The sequence below is a fragment of the Haematobia irritans genome, chromosome 1 (assembly GCF_050003625.1).
Source record: "Haematobia irritans isolate KBUSLIRL chromosome 1, ASM5000362v1, whole genome shotgun sequence".
Lineage (NCBI taxonomy): Eukaryota > Metazoa > Arthropoda > Insecta > Diptera > Muscidae > Haematobia > Haematobia irritans.
In genome coordinates, this window is record NC_134397.1 from 131,598,423 (window position 1) to 131,619,016 (window position 20,594).

The 20,594-nt window shown below is 33.2% G+C and overlaps 1 protein-coding gene across 1 annotated transcript in view; it reads right to left on the bottom strand.

The window, feature by feature from the left end:
* LOC142221807 (adenosylhomocysteinase-like 2) overlaps nucleotides 1-20,594 on the bottom strand; it is a 45,157-nt gene that overhangs the window by 13,092 nt on the left and 11,471 nt on the right. The window contains exon 2 of the mRNA XM_075291634.1: nucleotides 1,117-1,190. Within this exon, the coding sequence (XP_075147749.1) occupies nucleotides 1,117-1,167 (51 nt within the window). The 5' untranslated portion in view covers nucleotides 1,168-1,190. The remainder of the gene's footprint in view (nucleotides 1-1,116; nucleotides 1,191-20,594) is intronic.

The following is a 20,594-nucleotide window of genomic DNA, read 5'->3' on the forward strand; positions in this document are numbered from 1 at the left end:
TAAAATTCTGACAAAATTTTCTATAGAAATAAATTTTTCACAACATTTTCTATAGAAATATAAAATTTTTGCGGACTATCTATAATATAGATCGATACGGACCAATTTTGGCATGGTTGTTATCGACCATACACTAGCGAATAGTACCAAATTTTTCTCCTCCAAGAGGCTCCGGAGGTTAAATCTGGGGATCGGTTTATATAAGGGCTATATATAATTATGGACCAATATGGAGCTATTCTGCCATGGTTGTTAGAGGCCATATACTAACACCACGTACCAAATTTCAACCGAATCAGATGAAATTTGTTTCTCTTAGAGGCTCCGCAAGCCAACTCTGGGGATCGGTTTATATGGGGGCTATATATAATTATGGACCGATGTAGACAAATTTTTGAATAGTTGTTAGAGACCATATACTTACACCATGTACCATATTTCAGCCGGATCGAATGAAATTTGCTTCTCTTAGAGGCTCCGCAAGCCAAATCTGGGGATCGGTTTATATGGGGGCTATATATAATTATGGACCGATGTGGACCAGTTTTTGCATGGTTGTTAGTGTCTATATCGTAACACCATGTACCAAATTTCAGCTGGATCGGATGAAATTTGCTTCTTTTAGAGGAACCACAAGCCAAATTTGGGGGTCCGTTTATATGGGGGCTATACGTAAAAGTGGACCGATATGGTCCATTTGCAATACCATCCGACCTACATCAATAACAACTACTTGTGCCAAGTTTCAAGTCGATAGCTTGTTTCGTTCGGAAGTTAGCGTGATTTTAACAGACGGACGGACATGCTTAGATCGACTCAGAATTTCACCACGACCCAGAATATATATACTTTATGGGGTATTAGAGCAATGTTTCGATGTGTTACAAACGGAATGACAAAGTTAATATACCCTCTATCCTATGGTGGAGGGTATAATTAACTGGAATATCAAACAATTCGCCATTAAGTTTGTTCATGGAAATAATTTTAATTTAGATTAAATTTTCTTAAGCCAATGATTTCAGGTCCTTAAACTCAAAAATGTCATTTTTGCATGTCTAAACCGATCGCCTATGAAAATTTAAATGTATATATAGAAATATGAATAATATTTACCTTAACGCCAAATCCCAAATCACAAATGGGAGTTTCGGAATTTTTAAGCATTTTTCCCTTCCACTATTTCAAATCTGTAATGAAGAAATAATAGAAATGATACAATAAATACAAACAATTAATGGGAAATAAATTCTGTAGAAAGCCTCGAGAGATCATCTCTTGGTATTTTGATCATTTGTACGTAAGGCTGTGTTCAGTTTTCAAGCTGAAAACCAGCTTGTTTTCACGGTTACTCATTTAAATTAATTATTTTAGATATATAAAATGATTTGCAATCAAATCCTTGGATCTTTTCCATCCTTTATTTGACGAGACTTGATAAAAATATAATCGTCTTCATATATATTTTTGTATTTTTAATTTGCCATTTTGGTGAAAAAACCGAACATATACTCACCCTAAACTGGAAAAACATGTAAATGGAGCTTTATCTAAAGCTCTTAACCAACTTTATGTGACCAACATTAATAAAATATTAATTCTACTCTCAGTGCAAAATTTCAAGTAAAACTGATTGAAAATTTAACATCCGGCGTTCATATGAATCTAAACCTGGCGAAAGATATACACCTACAGCGGCGTGAAGAAATGAGTACATAATTAATTTTTTTAAATTCTAAACGAATAAAAAAAGCAGCAATAAAGGTTAGGTTAAGGTTAGGTTAGGTTAAAGTGGCAGCCCGATTAAGATTCAGGCTCACTTAGACTATTCAGTCCATTGTGATACCACATTAACTAAAAGTACCTATTACATATGGGCACTTCTAGTTTTAACCGTTGAACCTTCTCGATTATTTTCTTCTGTTGAACCAACCAGATTGTTCCAAAAACATTAGCAGACTGCTTAAGTTAACGTTTTCCTGGTCCGCTAGTAATCTGAAGCTACATGCTCCTAAAATTTGCTTACGCCTTACACAAAATGCAGGACACTCACACAAGAGGTGTTTTATTGATTCCTTTTCCTCCGCATCATGACAGCTCATACAATAGTCATAATACTTCGCACCAATAGTTTTTGCAAAATCGCCTATCAGGCAGCGACCCCTTATAGCAGATATCAGGAGTGATATCTGGCGTCTCGAGAACACTAGCATATCTAGTGTGCCGTTTAAGTTTAAATGGGGCTATATTTGCTTGGTGTCGTTACAACCCTTACAATTCTCCCATCGAACATTTGCCATCATGACAGCCTTCTCACGCAGTAAGAGCTTGCAGGTAGCCAGAGGCACACCAACAGATTCTAGTTCCCCTGGAATATGTAAGGTAGTTCCTAGCCTTGCTAGCTCATCTGCTTCGCAGTTCCCCGGTATGTTCCTGTGGCCAGGCACCCATATTAGGTGAATATTGTGCTGCTCAGCCATCTAATTGAGAGATTTGCGGCAGTCGAAACTCAAATAATTTTATTTTTCCTTTATTCCTTCTTCAATTCTAAATAAAACAAGTATATACGGCCGTAAGTTTCTATAGAAATAAAAATTTTGACAAAATTTTCTATAGAAAGAAAATGTTGACAAACATTTCTACAGAAATAAAATTTTAACAAAATTTTCTATAGAAATAAACTTTTGACAAAATATTCTATAGAAATAAAATCTTGGTAGATTATTTTTGGCTCGAGTGGCAACCATGATTATGAACCGAATAAAATTTGAACAACATTTTCTATAGAAATAAAATTTTGACAATGATGAACCGAATAAAATTTTAACAAAATTTTCTCTAGAAGTAAAATTTTTGCAAAATTTTCTATAGAAATAAAATTTTTGACAAAATTTTCTATACAAATAAAATTTTGGTAGATTATTTTTGGCTCTAGTGGCAACCATGATTATGAACCGATATGGACCAATTTTTGTGTGATTGGACCAATTTTGGTATAGTTGTTAGCGACCATATACTAACACCACGTTCCTAATTTGAACCGGATCGGATGAATTTTGCTCCTCCAAGAGGCTCCGGAGGTCAAATCTGGAGGACGTTTTATATGGGGGCTATATATAATTATGGACCGATATGGACCAATTCTGGCACGGTTGTTAAAGATCATATACTAACACCATGTTCCAAATTACAACCGGATTCGATGAAATTTGCTTCTCTTGGAGACTTCGCAAGCCAAATCTGGGGATCGGTTTATATGGGGGCTATATATATTTATGAACCGATGTGGACCAATTTTGGCATGGTTGTTAGAGACCATATACCAATATCATGTACCAAATTTCAGGCGGATCGGATGAAATTTGCTTCTCTTTGAGGCTCCGCAACCCAAATCTGAGGACCGGTTTATATGGGCGCTATATATAATTATGGACCGATGTGGACCAATTTTTGCACGGTTGTTAGAGACCATATACCAATACCATGTACCAAATTTCAGCCGGATCGGATGAAATTTACTTCCCTTTTAGGCTCCGCAAGCCAAATCTGGGGGCTATATATAATTATGGATCGATGTGGACCAATTTTTGCATGATTGTTAGAGACCATATACCAACACCATATACCAAATTTCAGCCGGATCGGATGAAATATGCTTCTGTATAAAAAAGTAAAGAGGGTATAAAAAAGTAAAGAATTCAGAGAGATAACGAAACATAACAAGATAAAGAAACATAAAACTCGCATTAACTCAATTTTGCACTTTTTGATGTACTCAGCATAAAACCAAAATGTACCGTTAGTTTTGTATTATTTGTCTTTCTTTATGATCAGTAATACAACTTTGTGTTTAGAAACGTGTTTGCTTGTAAGAGTAAAAGCTTTATTCGAAGTGTATTCCAATAATATCAAGTAAAAATTAAAATGAAAAAGTTAACGCGCGATGTGGAGGACAATACAGTTTCCTTAACTAATAATGGGTCTTCATCGCGAAAAAAAAGCCAAGGAACTAAGTATAAGTCAGTCTGTGGCTATTCGCGTCCAAAAAAGATGGAATACTACCAAACCAGAGGCCGCCGAAAACTGTTCACCGAAGCGGACGCTCGCCTTATGATGGCAAAAATGAGGCAGAACAAGTCCGTAACGCCGAAAAATACTACTGTTGCCAAAACTAAGCAAGTTAGTGTATGGACCGTAAGACGAGCGCTCCACAACATTGGTTATGTTTCAGCTGTAAAAAAATAGTAAACCTGCATTATCCGAAAAGAATCAAAAGGCGGGAATGAAGTTTGCAAAAGAACATAAATATTGGACGACAGATGACTGGAAACGTGTTATCTGGTCAGATGAATCAAAATTGAACCGTTTCCAATAGCATGATAAACAATATTGCTGGTGTCATTCTGGTGATACCATTCAACGCCACCATATTATGCAAGCTGTGAAGCATGGTGGTGGAAGCATCATGGGTTGGGGCTGCTTCACTTGGTGGCACATTGCAGAAAATTGATGGTATAATGAAGAAGGAAGACTACCTCGCCATTTTGCAGACTCATCTTCCCGAGTTTGTTGACAAGGGTGCCTATCCTGAAGATGAATTTGTATTTCAACAGTTGATCCGAATCATAGTGAAAAAATGGCTTAGTGAGCAAAAATTTCAAGTGATGAAATGGCCAGCGCAAAGCCCTGACCTCAACCCGATTGAGAATTTATAGTCAAACGTGGGAGGACGGCTGGGAATCTACAAATCAGGACCATCAAAATTAGAAGATCTGTGGGAACGAGTACAGCTTGAGTGGCAGAATAACCAGATGAAGTTATAAAGCAATTGGTTGAAAGTATGCCAAAACGTATAGATATGGTATTAAAAAATAAAAGGGTTATGGACCAAGTACTAGAAAATGTACCAACTGAAACTGGTATAGAAAAGTGCAAAATTGAGTACATGCGAGTTTTTTTGTCATGTTTATTTATCTCTCTGAATTCCTTTTGTTTTGAGATTTTTGTTGTTTTATTTAGTGTTGAAGAAGCAATAAAGGAAAAATAAAATTATTTTGAGTTTCTTTCTTACTGCTTATTTTATTCGTTTAGAAATGAAAAAAATTAAATATGTACTCATTTCTGCACGCCACTGTATATCTAAATCTGAACCAGATCTAATCATATCAAATTAGAACTGTCGGGTAGGTATAAAATACAATGATCAATGTTATTAAAAGCAAAAAAATATTTTAATATTGAATAATAAGCCCATCTCCGAAAAAGCATTCTTTGAAGTAAAATAAAAGTGGTGACTTGTGATGAAAGCTATGTAGCCTTAAATCTACATCCTCAAAAAATCTCGCTTCTGTAACATATACTCCTAAACACATTCTGATTCAAGCATATGTATTTACACGATTGGTCCAAACAAAATATTGTTTGTACTGTTCAAACATATTATGTTTCACATTAGACATATACTGGTAGAAAAAACTATTAATGAAATTTTCTTTGTTGTGTATATATTTTTAAGGCGCCAACAGGTTACTTCCAATTTGAAACTTGCAGCATACTCGTACTCTCTCGGTCTCTCTTTCTAAACACATATATGTTTATAGGCTATTTCTAAATTAATATATGTTTGCATGCAAGAATATTATATTTCAAAAAATGTTATGTCCCAAACATAATATGTTCTAACATATATGTCTCAAATATGTTATGATAGTTTATGAACATTATATGCTTGCACTTAAAAATAATGTGATAAAAATTTGAGTTTCAAATATATAACTTTTACATGCAAACCTGTGAAAAACAGTATTTTTCTTACGTGTAGTTCAAAGTAAAAACTATTTTCTTAATTCATTTACAAAAATTAAACCAAAGATTCAAAATCTTCAAACTACGTCTTAGTCTATAACTTTTGTTGTTGTTAATGTAAAGATTCATTATCTCAATTAATTTTCTTTTATTTTACCTTACTTCAAAGACATACGACTTTAACGAAGAGACGCCATTTTCGAAGATTTATGTTCTAAATTTACACACGGTCGAAAAAGACTGCTTTTCTTATGTTTGGATATAAAAATTATATGTTGGGACTAAAATTTGTTAACACAATATTTTTAAGTGCAAGCATATAATGTTCATATTCTAGCATAACATGTTTGGGACGTATATGTTAATATGTTAGAACATAATATGTTTGGGACATAAAATGTTTGTAAATATAATATGCTTAAATGCAAACATATATGTGTTTAGAAACAGAGACCTAAAGAGTATGCTGCAAGTAAAATAATGGAAGTAACCAATTGACGCCTTAAAAATATATCCACACAAAGAAAATTTCATTAAAATTTTTTCTACCACATAATATGTTTGAACAATACAAACAATATTTTGTTTGGACCAATCCTGAAAATATATATGCTTGAAACAAAATGTGTTTGGGGTATATGTTACAGAAGCGATTTTTTTTTTTGTGAGGGTGCACATGTAAATTTTTTGTAATTTACACTTGTTGTAATATTTAGGTTGCATATTCTTTCCAAAACAATAATCACATGGTCACACTCATTATTCATTACATGACAAAGGTTTGTCAATGGTAGGACAGGTCTTTGAACTTCATTATTTGATTACGCAAATCCTGATGTAGAATGTTTTATTGTTCGATTATTTTGATTTATATATTCTTATTGTTTATAAATAACTGACTCTGACGTGGCTGCAGCACAAAAACTGGTTATCATGCAATATGCGTACTTTTATCCAACAATACTGACAGGCATACTTCCGTAAAGATCTGGAATAATATGAATCAAACTGGGACAAAATTGCATTTAATAAGAATGAATAAAAGATGTAATAGGCCGATGCGCCCAAAAAAATGCATGAACCCATCATGAAGGAAAATGTAGGTTTGTGGTAGACAATTTTAACTAAAATATTTTACTAAACTATTTATTTATATCCCCTTCCAAAGGCATAACTTTAGAAGCACTTTTACAAATGTCCTTCCAAAAATGTTCTTTATTTTAACTACACAGGAAGTTCTTTTAAATCAATTTTTATTAACTCCTTTTTTTTTTCATAGTTTTAATGGGTAATGTTAACTATTGAGTAAGAATTAATAAAATGGTACAAATTATTTAAATATTATCGAAAAATGCTAAATCCATTCTAGAAAAATGTTGTTTTAAATTTTTAGAATGAATCAAAAATCATAAAAAATTGTAAAAATTAGTTATTTGGCGTAATATCACAAAATTTTTTTTATTCACATCTGAAACACTGAATTCGGAGCACACCATAAGAAGTTATGCAAATTCAGTGCAACGGCTGTTGAAATGGTGGACTTCCGTCCTATGACAAGCCCATGTTAAATTCATCGCTTCTGCGCCAATTTTGCATCACTTCTGGTTCCAAAAAGAAAATGTTCACTTTTTTTTTGCGACGCTATGTTTGCTGGGATGTATATTTACACCGAGATGAAATCTTATAATTATTAGCTCAACAATTATATTTTTTGTTCATGGAATTATTACGTTTTTGAGAAAGGTTTCTTGGCATTAACAATTTTTGTTGCACGTTAAATAAATTATTTGTTCCTTAAGTTCGAACGGGCCAAATCTTACACAGAAAAAAAGTTAACCATTTTATAGCAAGAATGAACTACTTCGTACGAGAATTGAACTAAATTATACTCCATAAAGCACTGTTAAACCCAGGAAAATTTAATGCCATGATGTACTTTTTAACTACAACTCACGAAATTAAACCCTATCATTGAAATGATCTAAAAGTAAGAAAAAAATTATTGGCGCGAAATCATGACCATTTTAACCATACTATAGTTCATTTCTACTATTTTTGGGAGTTCATATTGAACTTATGTGTACTGTCATTGAACTTTATACGCACGTTTAGTTCATAAAATGTTTGAGACATACTTAAAACAAGTAAGGAAAGTCTAAAGTCGGGCGGGGCCAACTATATTATACCCTGCACCACTTTGTAGATCTAAATTTTCGATACCATATCACATCCGTCAAATGTGTTGGGGGCTATATATAAAGGTTTGTCCCAAATACATACATTTAAATATCACTCGATCTGGACAGAATTTGATAGACTTCTACAAAATCTATAAATTCAAAATTTAAGTCGGCTAATGCACTAGGGTGGAACACAATGTTAGTAAAAAACAAGTATATACAGCAGTAAGTTCGGCCGGGCCGAATCTTAAACACCCACCACCATGAACCAAATATTAGGATTTCCTTTGAAATTTCAGGAGGGCTTGAGGACTTGAGGACACTTCCCGAAGATACATTTAAAGATTTCACCTATGAGGACTATATCAGATTCTGGATTTATAAGAACCATTTTTGTTTGAGTTTTAGAGGAATCATTAACATCTCCTGTAAGTGTGCAAGAAAATTATAAAATAAAGTCTTGATTTGAAATTTTAAATCTGTAGATTTTCACCCGAAAAATAAAATCTGGAAATTTTACATTGAGTTTCAAGCAATTTTCATGATCAGTGGCTATACTAAAATACCGACCGATACTAACCGTTTTCGGCACACCTCTTTATGGCCCAAAAATACCTCTAGATTTCCAATTTCAGGCAAATTGGATAAAAACTACGGTTTCTATAAGCCCAAGAAGTAAAATCGGGAGGTCGGTTTATACACGGATGAAAAAGACTGTTTTTCATATGTTTGGCTATAAACATTATATGTTTGGAACACAAATTTTTAAACACAATATTTTTGAGTGCAAGCATATAATGTTCATAAACTAGCATAACATGTTTGGGACATATATGTTAATATGTTAGAACATATTATGTTTGGGACATAAAATGTTTGTAAATATAATATGCTTGGATGCAAACATATATTAATTTAGAAATAGCCTATAAACATATATGTGTTTAGTAGCTTGGAGCGCTATTTAACAGGGAGCGATATTGAATTAAGTTGGTGGTGGTTGCTTGTTATTACAAAATTAACATTTTATTTTCCCTTGGGCATTTGATCAGCTACTTCTTTGATCCTTACAAACTGTGTGGTCCGCTGTTCGAATCCCCGTCCGGCAAAAGGTAAAATTAAAATAAAAAAAATCATAAAATTGAATAATTTCTTCTACAATGTTTGTATTACAGAAAAATGTGCTAAGAACTAAAAAATCTCGTGGAAGTGAGAAAGATGTGAGGGAATATACAATTAGGCAGAAGCAAAATTTTGAGCATTCAGGTCGAAAACCTATGTTGTTAGCACCTATATTACCTGTTTATTTTCATAATTCATTATGATTGTAAATATATAAATAAATAAATAAAATTTTGAGCACAATATTGTTTGGGAGAATTTTTTTAAGCATATAATACTTTTGGGTGCAAAATGCTTCCAAACATATTATATGTTCACATAATAACATATTGTTTTTTGGAAGACAACATTTTTGAATTTGGATACAAAAATACAAAATGTTTGGAACTTAGACTACCCAAACATATATTGTTTAGACCAATATGCTTTCAAACATATTATATATTGGAAGAGATCAAACATATAAATGTTTGGACAATACCCAAAAATGTATATGCTTGAAGCAAAATATGTTTGGGAGTATATGTTACAGAAGCGATTTTTTGTGAGCGTGTATGGGGGCTATACCAAAACATGGACCGACACTCACCATTTTTGGCACACCTCTTCAAGGTCCCAAAATATCTCTAGATTTTCAATTTCGCGCAAATTGGATGAAAACTACGGTTTCTATAAGCGAAAGACCCCAAATCGGGAGGTCGGTTTATATGGGGGCTATACCAAACCATGGACCGACACTCACCATTTTTGGCACACCTCTTCAAGGTCCCAAAATACCTCTAGATTTTCAATTTCGCGCAAATTGGATGAAAACTACGGTTTCTATAAGCGAAAGACCCCATATTGGGAGGTCGGTTTATATGGGGGCTATACCAAAACATGGACCGACACTCACCATTTTTGGCACACCTCTTCAAGGTCCCAAAATATCTCTAGATTTTCAATTTCGCGCAAATTGGATGAAAACTACGGTTTCTATAAGCGAAAGACCCCAAATAGGGAGGTCGGTTTTCCATCTTCGAACTTGACCTGCGCGCAGACAAAAGACGATTCTGTGCCAAATTTCAGGACGATAGCTCCATTATTGAATGCTGTAGCGTGATTACAACAGACAGCCAGACAGACAGACAGACAGACAGACGGACAGACGGACATGCTTATATCGTCTTAGAATTTCTCCCTGATCAAGAATATATATACTTTATATAGTCGGAAATCGATATTTCGATGCGTTACAAACGGAATGACAAACTAATTATACCCCGTCACCATTTTATGGTGGTGGGTATAAAAATATGGGAAACATTTAAATCTTAAGCAATTTTAAGGAAACTTCGCAAAAGTTTATTTATGATTTATCGCTCGATATATATGTATTAGAAGTTTAGGAAAATGAGAGTCATTTTTATAACTTTTCGACTAGGCAGTGACGATTTTACAAGGAAAATGTTGGTATTTTGACCATTTTTGTCGAAATCAGAAAAACATATATATGGGAACTATATCTAAATCTGAACCCATTTCAACCAAATTTGGCACTCATAGCTACAATGCTAATTCTACTCCCTGTGCAAAATTTCAACTAAATCGGAGTTAAAAATTGGCCTCTGAGGTCATATGAGTGTAAATCGGGCGAAAGCTATATATGGGAGATATATCCAAATCTAAACCGATTTCAACCAAATTTGGCACGCATAGTTACAATGCTAATTCTACTCCCTATGCAAAATTTCAACTAAATCGGAGCAAAAAATTGGCCTCTGTGGGCAAATTAGTGTAAATCGGGCGAAAGCTATATATGGGAGCTATATCTAAATCTGAACCGATTTGGCTGATACTTTGCAAGTTTTTCGAGGCTCATAAAATATTCGGATGTACGGAATTTGAGGAAGATCGGTTGATATACACGCCAATTATGACCAGATCGGTGAAAAATACATATGGCAGCTATATCTAAATCTGAACCGTTTTTGAGCCGATACAGGATCCTATACCAAATTTTAGGACAATCGGACTAAAACTGCGAGCTGTACTTTGCACACAAAAATACACTAACAGACAGACAGACGGACATCGCTAAATCGACTCAGAATTGAATTCTAAGCCGATCCGTATACTAAAAGGTTGGTCTATGATTACTCCTTCTTGGCGTTACATACAAATTCACAAACTTATTATACCCTGTACCACAGTAGTGGTGAAGGGTATAAAAAGGAAAATTTCATTGGGCTTTGGAAAATGTAGAAAAAAAAAGATCTCGGCCTGACACATATATAGCGCAACTAAAATAAAATACACGCAAAAAAATAATTCTTTCCTCCCAAACGAAATTTTAGACAAACAAAGTTCGTTTCTCATTTACTTTTCGTTGAAAGGAAGTGTATTTGGAAGAAAAGTATATACTTTTTGTGACAGTGTTTGATATAAACGAAATGGACTGTGTTGTTGGTTCAAAAATAACTTTTTTTATTGAAAAAATAAAAATTTTGTAACAAACGAATTTTTTTGGTGAAGCAATTCAAAAAACTCTAACAAAAGAAAAATGTTTTCGGTACACGTTTTCCTATCGTTTTTTTCTTTGCGTGTACATATAAAACTGGATATTATTTTAATTCTAATCTCAAAACATTATCTAGACGCAGAGAAGGAATATGATCACCCTAACCATGTTCCAAAATGTTAATTTTTCACGGAAAAAATGTAACATATTCTTTTCTCGGAAATTATGTTTCTGATTTCGAAAATAATGTTATGTTTGACGAGAAAAGAATATTTTTGCAACAGAAATGCTACATGGTCGCTGTGAAAAAGTAACATGGTGCTCTTGAAACATGTTTGAGGTGATCGTATTCCTTCTCTGGGTGTATAGAAGTCGTAGTGGTGTATGAAATATTTTCGCAACCACTGTCAATATACATGCATACATACATAACATATATGTATATCTACATCGTTATTCAAGTTCAAGAATTCCCGGTGGTAACAAAACATGGAATTTCAGGTCAGACGGAGAAAGTATATTCAGTTTGTTATTTGTGTGTGTGGCAGTCTCTCACAATTTGTCAACGCATGCAATAGGGTTGCCAACTCTCGAGTGGTTTCTTGCAAAATGACATAAAAATGCTTTACTTTACCTGTTTTCTTTTAGTACTGGAAGGAACATTTGTTTGCACGTTTTTATACCCTTCACCACTACTGTGGTACAGGGTATAATAGGTTTGTGCATTTGTATGTAACGCCAAGAAATAGTGGTCATAGACCCATCTTTTAGTATACCGATCGGCTTAGAATTAAATTCTGAGTCGATTTAGCGATGTCTGTCTGTCTGTCCGTCTGTCTGTATATGTAATTTTGTGCACAAAGTACAGCTCGCAATTTAAGTCCGATCGTCCTCAAATTTGGCATAGGGCCGTTTCTTGGGACAGAGACAATCGCTATTGGTTTTGGAAAAAATCGGTTCAGATTTAGATATAGCTGCCATATATATTTATCCCCGATTTGGTCATAGTTAGCGTGTTTATCAACCGATTTTCTTGAAATACCGTACATCCAAATATTTTATGAATCTCGAAATCTTGCAAAATATCAGCCAAATAGGTTCAGATTTAGATATAGCTCCCATATATATCTTTCGTCCAATTTAGACTCATATGACCACAGAGGCCAAAGTTTACTACCGATCTTCGTGAAATTTTGCACAGAGGGTAGAATAGAATTCCAAATAGATCGTAATGAAACTTTGGCCTCCGGTGGACATATGAATCTAAATCTGGCATAAGATATATATGGGAGCTATATCTAAAACTGAATCGATTTCATTCACACTTAACAGACTTGACGATGACATCAGTTATACTATTTGTAAAAAAGTTAAAGCAACTGTAGGTGAAACTGTGGTCTCTGGGGCCATAAAAGTGCATAACGGACGAAAGATATATATGGGACCTTTGGCATGCATAATTAGTATATTAAATCGACTACACCCTCAAACATATACACCAAACACATTTTGCTTCAAACATATATATATTTTCAGGATTGGTCCAAACAAAATATTGTTTGTATTATTCAAACATATTATGTTTCACCTTAGGGTATACACTGGTAGAAAATAATTTTAATGAAATCCTCTTTGTGTGGATATATTTTTAAGGCGCCAATTGGTTACTTCCACAATTTTACTTGCAGCATACTCTTCAGCTCTCTCTTTTTAAACACATATATGTTTATAGGCTATTTCCAATATTATATATTATATTTTTTGAGTTCCAAACATGTAATTTTTACACCAAAACATATGAAAAACAGTCTTTTTCGTCCGTTTATCAGAATTGCAAGTAAATCATAGCAAATTTTGGCCTCTGTGGTCATAAGAGTGTAAATCGGGCGAAAGATATATAGGTTAAGTTGGTTAAAATCGGTTCAGATTTAAATATAGTACGAATGTATATATGTTTTATTAATGGGGGCAAATATGGCTAGAATACCCACATTTTATCCCCGAGATCTAAAAAGATTTTAGTCCAATTGATTTGATATTTGACATAGAGACTAGATTTATCACCCTTATTAAATGAGCCGAAGTTGATCCAAATCGACTCAAGAGGCTCCGAAGGTAGGTTTATATGGGGGCTATACCTTGTTTCATTTGAACCGATTTCTCCAACATCAATAGAGTTGTATTGTGACCAAAAATGCATTTTTTTTATTTTAAGTCGATATCACTAAACTTTGATTACAAAAAGGTGTCCACAGAGAGACGGGCATAGCTAGATCGACTCATTGGCCGGCGCTGAGCATTATTGCCGAAGACAGCATGTGTCTATGACGTCTCCTCTTGGATGTTGCAAACATATGCACTAACTTATCATACCCTGTTCTACAGTGTGGCGTAGGGTATAATGATAAAACCTTACTGTAGGTCCGATTTATACATGATGGAATGTTATAATGATTATTACGTCAACATAAATTTATATTTAAATAATACTTTCAAATGTCTTCAAACGAGTCAGTTGGAAATATATTTACTTAACTCGTGATGATCATGTGATAGAATGACACAAACTGCTTGAGACACTCACATAAGTGGACGACTATACAATCAAATTATGTTCGAGAATAATGAATAATTGTTCATTTGTTTCATTTCATTAGAATTTCACAGCGTACAAAAAATTATAAGAACTTTGCTTATTATTAGTTTTTTTTTTTACTTTAATGTAATCCACTTAAGGAACAACGAACATTTTCTAAAGTGGTAAAGATATTTGAATTCAAACTTTAAAGCAATGAAAAATATGACACATCTTCGAACTTGAGTTTTGTTTGAAAAAATAGGGATTTCCATCAAGAGGTGTTAAATCACTGGTATTTCTAGTAACCCATTTTGAAGGTTTGACATTTTTGATTCCATACGCCATTTTCGTCGATTTTGAGTTACGAATGCAACTGGGTCAGGCCAATCTTTTGTCGATTTATCGCATGTTTATGGGTATATATGTATATACAATTGTGACAAAAAATGAATGTAAAATTTCCTCGCTGGTTGTTGTAGCACACAGGAACAAATTTAACGAAAATCTTTCCAATTAATATCTTAATTGAGTTTTAAAAAATATTCAATTAAAAATTTAATTGATTTAACAAAATTTTGAATTGAAACAAAAATCAATCACACAAATTAATAGTATCAATTAATTATACCCTAAACCACATAGTGGTCAAGGTATAATAAGTTTGATCTGCCGAAAATTGTGCCTACCAGAGTCGATCTTGCGCTTGGTGTCCGTCTGTCCAAGAATTTGTTGTTCACAGGATTTTAACCGATTTTGATGAAATTTGATATAGAGTGTTTTTTGGTACAAGGACGAACGCTAATTTGGAAGAAATCGGATCAAATTTAGATATAGCTCCCATATATATGTATCGCCCAATTTTGCCAAATTAGGTCATAAAACCCTTATTTATCAACCGAACTTACTCAAACTTGGCTTAGTCTAATATTTCATAGTGCTAACAATATGTGCACAAAATCATCAATTATGACCAGATCGGTGATGAATATATATAGCGGATATATCCAAATATGAACTATTTTTTTTTCCAAAATCATTAAGGATTGTCTTTAAGTCTTAGCCTATACCACGTTTGAAGGCGATTGGACATAAACTGCGAGCTGCACTTGCATCCAAAAATACATGACCAGTCTCAAAATTTAATTCCAAAACGATTGGAACTAAATTATGATGAGTGACAGACTGGTCTTTCCAGGCGTTACATACAAATGTACAAACTTATATAATATATAGTGAAACCTCTCAGAAATGGACACCCACGGATACTCAAATTTTTTCCACATTTGGGAGGTGCCCACTTATGAGAGGTTAATTTTAATGTGATAATATAGCAAACGTCTCACGAAAATTGTCCACTTTTGGGCACATTTCAGGTAGAGGTGTGCACGTGACACGAAATTGTCGTGACTCACGAACATTTTCATGAGTCACGCTCATGGCAACGGCGTGAGTGTGCGTGAGCGTGATTAACGAACCAAAATGTCGTGCGTGAGTCACGAGAATATTATGTTCGTGAGTGTGCGTGAGTAAAGAGTTACGCTCACGAAAATAATCCCGACCACCAACATAAAACGCTTAAGAGTTAAATTCATTTACAATTTTAGTGACAACGGGGATGTTAAGAGTGTAATAACGCTCTTGATTTTAATAATGCTCATGTTTTCAGACACGTCGCTAAGGTAAATTACTCAAAAAATTGTTCGTGAGTCACAACATTTTTCGTGAGCCACGATATTTTTCGTGAGTCACGGTATTTTTCGTGAATCACGGTATTTTCGTGCGTGAGTGTGCGTGAGTACAAATTTTCTTTTCGTGAGTGTGCGTGAGCGTGAGTCCTACCAAACAATATCGTGCGTTAGTAAGATTTTTTCGTCGTGAGTGTGCGTGAGCGTGAGTAAAATATTACTCATGTGCACACCTCTAATTTTAGGACAGCATTTCAGACTGTACAAATTTGAGAGTTTTCACTGTAAACACATTCAAAATGTATTTATTCACAAAACATCATATGTTATTTCCTCTTATTTAATATGCCTTTATACCGCAGTTACCGCAATTGATCGAATTCTACCAAAATGTTTTGGTAGATTCCTCTCCAACTAAAAGGTATTTCAATTGTCCACTAAAATAAAATATCGACCAAATTTTCTATAGAAATAAAATTTCTTCCAAATTTTCTATAGTAATAAAATTTTGAAATTTTTTTTCTATAGAAATAAAATTTTGACAAAATTTTCTATAGAAATAAAATTTTGACAAAATTTTCTATAGAAATACAATTTTGACCAAATTTTCTACAGAAATAACATTTTGACAAAATTTTCTATCGAAATAAAATTTTGACAAAATTTTCTATAAATATACAATCTTGACCAAATTTTCTATTAATATAAAATGTTGACCAAATTTTCTATAGAAATAAAATTTTGAGAAAACATTAATATATAATATTGCACACGGTTGAAAAAGACTGTTTTTCATGTGTTTGGCTATAAACATTATATGTTTGGAACACAAATTTTTAAACACAATATTTTTGAGTGCAAGCATATAATGTTCATAAACTAGCATAACATGTTTGGGACATATATGTTAATATGTTAGAACATATTATGTTTGGGACATAAAATGTTTGTAAACATAATGTGCTTGGATGCAAACATATATTAATTTAGAAATAGCCTATAAACATATATGTGTTTAGTAGCTTGGAGCGCTATTTAACAGGGAGCGATATTGAATTAAGTTGGTGGTTGTTGCTTGTTATTAAAAAATTAACATTTTATTTTTCCTTGGGCAATTGATCAGCTACTTCTTTGATCCTTACAAACTGTGTGGTCCGCTGTTCGAATCCCCGTCCGACAAAAGGTAAAATTAAAATAAAAAAATCATACAATTGAATAATTTCTTTTACAATGTTTGTATTACAGAAAAAGGTGCTAAGAACTAAAAAATCTCGTGGATGTGAGAAAGATGTGGGGGAATATACAATTGGGCAGAAACAAAATTTTGAGCATTCAGGTCGAAAACCTATGTTGTTAGCACCTATATCACCTGTTTATTTTCATAATTCATTATGATTGTAAATATATAAATAAATAAATAAAATTTTGAGCACAATATTGTTTGGGAGATTTTTTTTAAGCATATAATATTTTTGGGTGCAAAATGCTCCAAACATATTATATGTTCACATAATAACATATTGTTTTTTGGAAGACAACATTATTGAATTTGGATGCAAAAATACAAAATGTTTGGAACTTAGACTACCCAAACATATATTGTTTAGACCAATATGCTTTAAAAAAAAAAAAAAAAAAAAAAAAAAAAAAAAAAACATATTATATATTGGAAGAGATCAAACATATAAATGTTTGGGCAATAGCCAAAAATGTATATGCTTGAAGCAAAATATGTTTGGGAGTATATGTTACAGAAGCGATTTTTTGTGAGCGTGCAAATACTAAAAACGTTCCAAAATTAAAAATAAAACATATCTTTCGAAAAAAAACAGTTTTTTTCATACTAACCATAAAAATTAGATAAAAACGAAACTTTAAAATAAGAATTTTTTATTGAAATTTGGTAGATTTTTGATAAAATTTTCTTCAAATTTTGGTAGATAATTTTTGGGGCGAGTGGCAACTGTGTTTTATACACATGACATGGTAGCGCATTGGATAAATCAAAGGAGTGTTATCAGGTCATAATTTTCATGGCATTTGTTGTTGTCACTCGACAACAACGTCATCGATATTTACCATCCTATATATAATATATATATACATATATATACATATATAGTTTATTGTCCATCTTGAACAATATTTTTTTTAAATACCTGATATGGACTGTCAAATATGTTTTTTTTTTATTTCTATATTTTGTTATTGACCACAAATGGTATTCTACTTTAAATTATGATCAATGTTTTCCCCAGATAATGGTCTATTTGCTGTTCAAGCAATAACCTGTTTGAGAAAAAATTTCGATTTGTCTGCCCCAAATTGTTTAATTGAAAATTGTGAGTGGATCATACGTACACGTATCAAAGTACCTTAATATGGGCCGAACTACTCTTTATTTTAAATTTCGCGCGGAAATTCATTAAGATGGAATTACATACCAGGCGGGCATGCGTGCATACGTTATATGCAATTGTCGGAAGCAGTTAAAACGTGGGAAATATTATTGCTTGAGTTACACAAGAACGTAACGGACGCATACGATCGCATGAAGTTGACGAACTTTTCAATGCGTCAGGTGCGTTAACAACATGTAAACAAATCAACATACGAAAAACAATCTAAAATATGTAGACCGGATCTTCCGATTAGACATCTTGACATCTACACATCCTAATTTCTATCAGATTTGTCTGAAATTCAAAATCTAGAGATATTTTGAGTCCACACATAAGTACGCCGAATATGGAGCGTATCGACTCATATTTTCATATTCCCCCCATATAGACCGATCACCTGATTTGACTTTTTGGGCTTCTAAACACCATAATATTTATCCGATTTACCTAAAATTCAAAATTTAGGGATATTTTAGATCCGTTTCCTATCCTATTGTTTAATGATGAATGGTGTGATCCATGTTTTGGTATAGCCCCTGGTATATATGTTTTCTTGGTAGAATATCAGTCATCAAATCCACTTTCTATATATTTTATAGTAACCTGACGAAGAGTTTTCAAAGGAAACAATTATATTATTTGATTTTTAATGGTGGGGTTTTAAGATTCAAACCCTTGGCCCAACCTTTTAAAAAATAACCTAAAGTTCTTTGATGTGTTGGATATTTTTAAGGAAGGTTGGGGTGCCTTCTATAGCAAGATTTGTTTTTTTTTTTTTTTGATATTTTGATGAAGAGAAGACCTACCCTTGTCCGAAGAACAGTTTCTAAGGTTTTTTTCTTTTAATTTTTAGGGAACGTTAGGGGTGGGTGGTCTTCCGTACTTTATTTATCAATATTTGATCATGAAGGTCACGTTCTTGTTTTAAAAACGAACACACAAATTTCTCTTTTTTTTTTTGTCTTCAATCTCGAAATTAATGGATCCAATTAATTATTAATTGAAATGTCTTCAATCACGAAAATGATAGTATCAATAACAGTTTTAATTGGGCATAAAAAAATCTTTTTTGATCAAAAAATTAATGATTTGATTTGAAAATTTCAATTAATTTTTTAATTGATTCTATTAAAATTTAATTAATGTTGATTGCAATACTCAATGAATTTTTTGAATTAAAAACGTAACTATTTTCAATTATTCTATTATCTGACTTAGTGTTTTTAGTTAGATTAAAAGATTGATTGTTTGAAATAAATTTTTATTTAAAACTTAAAAAAACAAAATCGATCACTTTTTTAACTGATTTGGACTTTCGAGTTTGATTAAAAAGATAATTGTAGCAATTAATTTTTTAATTAAAAAATTAAAAGTTTTCAATCAGTGACTTAATTAACTTAATGCTTCTCCCTTTATTAAAAAGTTAATTGTATAAATTAATTTATTAATTGCAAATTTGTATACCCTCCACCATAGGATGGGGGGTATATTATCTTTGTCATTCCGTTTGTAACACATCGCAATATTGCTCTAAGACCCCATAAAGTATATATATTCTGGGTCGGGGTGAAATTTTGAGTCGATCTAAGCATGTCCGTCCGTCCGTCTGTTGAAATCACGCTAACTTCGGAACGAAACAAGCCATCGAATTGAAACTTAGCACAAGTAGTTGTTATTGATGTAGGTCGGATGGTATTGCAAATGGGCCATATCGGTCCACTTTTACGTATATCCCCAATATAAACGGACCCTCAGATTTGGCTTGCGGAGCCTCTACGAGAAGCATATTTCATCCAATCCGGCTGAAATTTAGTACATGGTATTGGTATATGGTCTCTACCAACCATGCAAAAATTGGTCCACATCGGTCCACAATTATATATAGCCCCCATATAAACCGATCCCCAGATTTGACTTGCGGAGCCTCAAAGAGAAGCAAATTTCATCCGATCCGTCTGAAATTTGGAGCATGGTGTAGGTATATGGTCTCTAACAACCATGCAAAAATTGGTCCACATCGGTCCATAATTATATATAGCCGCCATATAAACCGATCCCCAGATTGCGACAAACATGTTCCATGTTCTCCGTCCAAAAATAACATGTTGATCATGAAACATTTTTGAGGTGATCATATTGCTTATATGGAATTGGGGTGACGGGATCGGACCGGTTTCGGCTAGTTCTACGATACATATCTACCAGCCACTGCTGTAGACTATGCCAACAATATTGTCTACATTGACCCACCCTAATATACAGCCTTCTATATTTATAGATAATTAATTGCCAAGTGATAATCTACAATCATATCACCGCGTG